The sequence below is a fragment of the Protopterus annectens genome, chromosome 12.part0 (assembly GCF_019279795.1).
Source record: "Protopterus annectens isolate FY-2018-M chromosome 12.part0, PAN1.0, whole genome shotgun sequence".
Lineage (NCBI taxonomy): Eukaryota > Metazoa > Chordata > Ceratodontiformes > Protopteridae > Protopterus > Protopterus annectens.
Window position 1 is genome coordinate 431,851,958 of NC_056746.1, and position 6,000 is coordinate 431,857,957.

Sequence of the window (6,000 nt, forward strand, 5' to 3'; positions counted from 1 at the left end):
AATATATTCAGCAAGTAGAAGTAACAGAAGAAGTGACAATCAACAGGATCTGACGCTAGTGGATCTAGTCTTGTAAAAATGTGACCGTGGTAGACAGCTATAGATGGTGGTGGCAACATTTCAGAAAGCAATAATGTATGAATCTGGAACAAAGTAATGGCACAGTCCTTCACTTGGATATTGGCACACATTCATGCTATAGTGATATTCTAAGGTTTTCAAAAATAGTAGTAAAGGAGGGCAGTATCAAAAGAGGTCAGTGCTGAAGTGATGTAAAATTCAGCCATGTTGTTGTTTACAGTATGGCAGTAAATGTATATGTATCAGAATGTAATGGCAACAGTTTAAAGTTTAAGACTCCTATTTTAAAAACTGGTTACAAAGCAGAAGATAAAAATGTAATAAATCAGTTGTAGATTTTACATGCAGGCACGGTGGTGTAGAAGCAAGAGGTTCCCTGGTTCGATTCCCAGCTGGGGTGCCTTCTGAGAGGAGTCTGCATGCCCTCCCTGTGGTCACATGGGTTTCCTCCCCCATCCCAAAGACATGCTGTAGGTGGATTGGACACTCTAAATTGGCCATAGGTGTGAGTGTGTGCATGTTTGTGCCTTCTGTGGAAGGCCGGATGCCGGGCTGGCAACTTGACACCGTAAACCTCCACTGCCAATCATTCTGTGGACCGTTGTTCCACTGTGGTGACTCCTAACTGGGAAAAGTCAAAAGGAGAAGACAATTGTACAGTTTTAGAATGAGCCAGCGCACAGCTTTAGAATGTGGTAAACATACAGAACTCTAGACTGTAGCAGTAAAGCACATGTTTTAGATCATTCTAGTCACCAACATGTAAACAATGAAGAAACAAGCCCAGGCTTAAGAAAGTGGTGGTGAAATGAAGTTTACAATGCAGCGATGCTTTATCTACAAGTTATGGATTTGGTTCTAATAATTTTGAATTTGATGGTGATGCATTCTTTCAGAATATGGTGGTAGCAAGCAACTATGATGTTAGATACTCATACCCACCCCCTTAAAGTGGAGGGTAATACAAATGTGTCCATGTCATACAGTCTGGAAACATGGCACATACTACATCATAATGGCATACTGAACTTCAGCATCTGTGCATCTTTGCATAGATATACGGTTCCAGAAAAAGGTAAGGCTGCAACCATTCGGAACATAAACAAGCACACTAAGAACATATATTGTGGGAAGGTCGCAAACACAATCAGTTCTGGATTTGTATGTCATTTAGAATTCAAACAACATGCACTCTAGACAATGCCTGCCTACCCTTCCTCTACAGTCTAAATGTATAATGCTCCTGATACAAAACTGAATGGCTGTCATACTTTGGGGTGACAATTCCTTGTTACTTTCCACATCTTGATTAGCCTCTCCCACAAATGGTTAAAACTATTAACATTCTATGCCATACTCCAGTACTACGATCAAAAACCACATCCTCACATCTTGAAAACATATAATGTAATGCATGACAGAACTGTGAAGACAACCTCTGCAGCCAGTCTTATAATATACTATAAAAAAGGGTGTTGGATAAGCAGTTTTAACACCCAAAAAAGTAGTTTCCATTAAATCACATTCAAGGAATTCTGAGCTGTGTTCATAAGATGGTATTAACTAATTTCAGTTTACAAAATACAATTACAAAAATGATTCCTCTTTTCATAGCTAAGAAATAATAAGACAAAGATATGTGCAAAAATTAAAGATGTGTTTAAACTAACTTCATTTACTTGTTTTATATTTCTTATTCTAGTAGGGGAACCACCCATTCAGCTCTTCAAATACAACCTGAACGCCTGCAGTGCAAGTTTATACAAACAAATCTAGATACAGATATATGTTGAATATGATGCATATATACGTAAAAGCATAACTTTGTGTGCGCCACATCATTTTGCGGCCAATTGGCAGGTACAAATAAATAAGAATAAACATATTTACATCATGGGAGATGCATGTGAATTTTACATTTTTGTAACAATATACAAGTTACCTGGAATATCCTTCAGAAGATCAAAAACTCAAAAGACTGAAAATCAAAATATCTAAAACTCAAAATATTGAGAATGGAATTTGTTCTTTCCCCAGGTGTTGTGTGATCTTGGAGATGGTATATATAATTAGCAGGGGGTGTGGAGGCGCAACCCCCCCCCACACACATGAGGGGTGCATGGGGGCTTGCCCCTGCATTAAAAATATTTTTGATATTTTGATTTTCAGTCTTTTGTATTTTCAATCTTTTGACAGACCCATTTTGTGGCACATAGAGTTTATGTGAAAGTTCCCGTCCATCTATCTAGAATTTGCAATAGTAAAAATGCAGAGATATGAACATTGCTATTCCATTATATGTTCTAATTTCCAAATCCCAAGTTTAGGATGGAAAAGTTTTAGAGATTTATGTAATATATATGTGTGTGTGTGTGTGTGTGTGTGTGTGTGTGTGTGTGTGTGTGTGTGTGTGTGTGTGTAAGAGAATAGAGTATTAGGGTAACACAGAGCAATATATACTTTAAATGTCAATCAGTAATTAACATGAATTTTTAAACTTAGCCAGTATCCCCATAACACTTGCATATATGGCTTACCCACACAGATAATTACCCTGTAAAGTAGCACCTTGTTAGGAATCTTTGTAGAGCATCTTTCCAACTTCCAAGAGCAATTGAACATAACACACTACTCAAATACTTTGTAATATACAGATTTCAGTCTTCATGGCAAAACTAGCAGTAGATATTTAGAACCTAGAAATAACTGTCTTCAAACTGGAAAGTAGAAAATCACAATGCTTAATATTTATAACACACTGATATATAGCAATTTAACCATTTCTAGCTGCTTTAAGTAGATCTCTGCAACAAACATACATTACTTTAAAGCATATGTTGCAAAATCTATATATAGATAAGTCATTGAAGAATAGAAAAGAAAGGACAGGAAATCGGTGGAAAGGGTAATCAGCAAAGAACAGAGGTCATTATACACTATCATTAAGTGCCATCACATTTTCCAGATCTAGTAACACTTATCTGACTAATCAAATGCATGCATAGTTAGATAGGAAACGTGTCTTTAGTTAACAACACCCTACTGGCATTTCAGTGTGTGCATAAGCCGCAGTCACTTTCATCTCTCCAAGCAAGTTAACAGTTAATTGATTTTTTAACAAATAGTGTGGAATAAATTAGTGTTCACATAGAGTTCTCTCTCTCATATTAAGATACCTGATGATGAAAGAGCTATTTAATATGCACAAATTGCATTCTTACTGAAAAAACAGGAATCATTCATTCGTTCTAATCAGACAACCAAATATCAGTTTCTAGAAGTATGTTTAAGTAGTAAATTTAGATTTCAATAAACGCAGAGCAGAATTCTGAGAATTATGAACCTTGTTTGTTTGTGTTCTTGTTCACAGGTATGAATCCCCCATTCCTTTCTAGCAGGATGCAATTATCCATGCTCATAGTATCAATGCAGTACAAGAATTCTCGTCAGCCTGTTGTCCTTAGATACTGGAAGCTAGGTACCGGTATCACTTTCCTTACTTGATGCTGGTTACTAACGTAGATATAGGACCTACCTTACTGACTTCTGGACTGCTTCAGCGGCAAGGCACCTTTTATACCCTTGCAACTCCCGCTTCCTGAGCTCGTTAATAAGCAGGCAGCAAAGAAATGAATGGAAAACAGTATTTGAGATGCAAGCTAAAGAATGTTTGTCTACAGTTCCCGTCTTCGTCAAGAAAGCAATAAAGCTATTTAGAAAGGTGTAGTTTCTATGTTTGTATTTATTCTGACTGGAGGGACCGTCGGCTTGCATCAATCAGTTTGATGTGGATACAATAGCAAGACATCTTCTTGGTCAACTCAAGGCAGAACGTCACGAAGTTAATAATTCGCTTTTGCTCATCTCTGCAACTGGCTGCATTATACACCTGCTTTACTTCGGTTAAATGTTTTCAGAGAAAATGATTACCAGCATCACACGCAACTATGTTTCAAACAAATAATGCTGTAAGATGCACCGCGCTTCAAAATGTGGCTTAACTATACGCAACAAATGTTAGTTACACTCAACAGTTACTCAAAGCACACCAGCGATTAAAAAAATAATAACAGCAAAAACAAAGTAGACATTAGAAAGTTTCCCGTCTTCCATTCATTACCACCACGTGTATTATGTAATTATTACATGTTACAATAATGTTGCAGTTTCATAAAATTTAGAAAATAAATCTGTGCAGCACATTGTATGCCCACCTTATGTAAATGCACTTTCAAAGAATGCCAAAAAAAATAAGATAACGTACCTCCAGCACTTCTGTAAATGGAGTAAACTGTCCAGACAAAAAGCTAAGAATGCTTCCAGCCACTAAAACAGGTATGCTTCTACCACCACCTGTTGAGGTTAGCACTTTTTCTGAGCTGCTACTTAACCAGGTAAACCTATGCAGAATAATGGGCTAACTGCAGTCAGACTGGTATGAAATCTCGCTGGCGATGTCCCTTTGCTGGAGGTGATGATGCCTTCAACCAGCCACCTGACTGGTGCACCTTAATGCGGGTGAAGCCCCTGCCCCTTGCGCACCCTGCTGCTAAACACTAGCGCGTGTGCAGTTGCCAGCGACAGCCTATCTGTTGCTACAGCGTTAGCTCCCCGTGGCTGCAAGCAATTACTTTCCTAGGGCTGAATCCTTTCCAAATATGGGCAACGGAAACGCTGCTAGGGTGGGGATGAGGTGCTTTTAAGAGGCACCAATGAGAGTTTGCGCCTAGGAGCAAAGACCTGGATGCGCAAGCATGTTGCAGGTCTGTGGTCCCCCAGTCTTGCGCAATAATACAGACAAGACTGTTACTTCTGTTAAGTGTTGTTGTGTGCCACCTGCTTCCTTTTTCGTCTTCTGCTATAATAATTGCATCATATTTCATCTTAATAGCCTGTTGGAATTGCTCCACTGCACCTGTTGCTGCATGTAAATTAACATTCTCCTCTTTCCTCACCCAACACTCTTTTTAGAGGCACGTCAATTACCAAAATGTTCGGTATCATAGCATTAGGTCCAGCTAGGTTTATGGACGCTGCAAATTTCGGCTATAGAAAAAACAGCAAATTAACTTACCTGTCTAAGAACATGTGTGGAAACCTTTACTGACGGCTGGGGAGACCAGAGGTTAAAAACAGTCACGATATTAAAGATGTCATGGCTGTTGTGATAACAGTCAGCATGTTTGTCACAGTGACACACACATGTGTGTGTGTATCTATCTTTGTGGCTTTTCATTGCCACAGTCACTCCAGTACTAAGTGTGTTGAGTAACACTTTGTGTTCAAACACAAGACACCCACATATGGGCTTATTAACACCTAATGAAGTAAAGGCTGATACAGCAGAAAGAGGTCAGCATGAAAAAGAGAACATAAGCAAGTAATAATATTTAAACCTCCCTACCCCACCAAGTGCAAATGAGATAGCCTAAAATATTGTTTTGCTTTGTTATGCATTTCTCCAACTTCAAAAACTACAGCACACCGATAACCTGTCTCTCTTTAAAACTGTTTTTCCATCTCACATTAAATGCACTTATGTTTTATTTAGTATTTAACATGAAGCTGGAGGACCTCCCCCACACACACACATTAGACTACATTCTGAGTAGATACAAAGGTGCCTAATGCTTGGAATATTTAACTTAAGGGCACAGACATACTATGCCAACAGCATGCAGTGTACAGCCAGCATAAACACTTGTGCCTGCCATGTACAGCTATAAATATAAATGAGCATAAACCAACTAATTTACCTATTTCATCAAGTTACAGATGGGCACTGATATTTACGAAAATAAAATTAAGTAATTGTAGCAAAGTTACATTAATTTAACCACTCAGCATTTTAAAAATTGCTAAAAATCACAATTCTCATTTCAAAATGATTAGATAACAGCCATCATTGTGTTTATTAGT

General features: G+C 38.2%; 1 protein-coding gene across 2 annotated transcripts in view; it reads right to left on the reverse strand.

The window, feature by feature from the left end:
* The window catches only part of BAIAP3 (BAI1 associated protein 3), a 2,552,914-nt gene extending 2,548,220 nt beyond the window's left edge, over positions 1-4,694 (reverse strand). The window contains exon 1 of one of the 2 annotated variants that reach the window (XM_044089547.1): positions 4,346-4,694. Coding sequence is in view for 1 of the 2 variants with exons in the window: in XM_044089546.1 (XP_043945481.1) it covers positions 3,617-3,855 (239 nt within the window). In the remaining variant the exon portion in view is untranslated. Of the gene's footprint in view, positions 1-3,616; positions 3,896-4,345 lie in introns of those variants that run through there. The other variant, XM_044089546.1, reaches the window with a different exon arrangement.
* Positions 4,695-6,000: the final 1,306 nt, after the last annotated feature.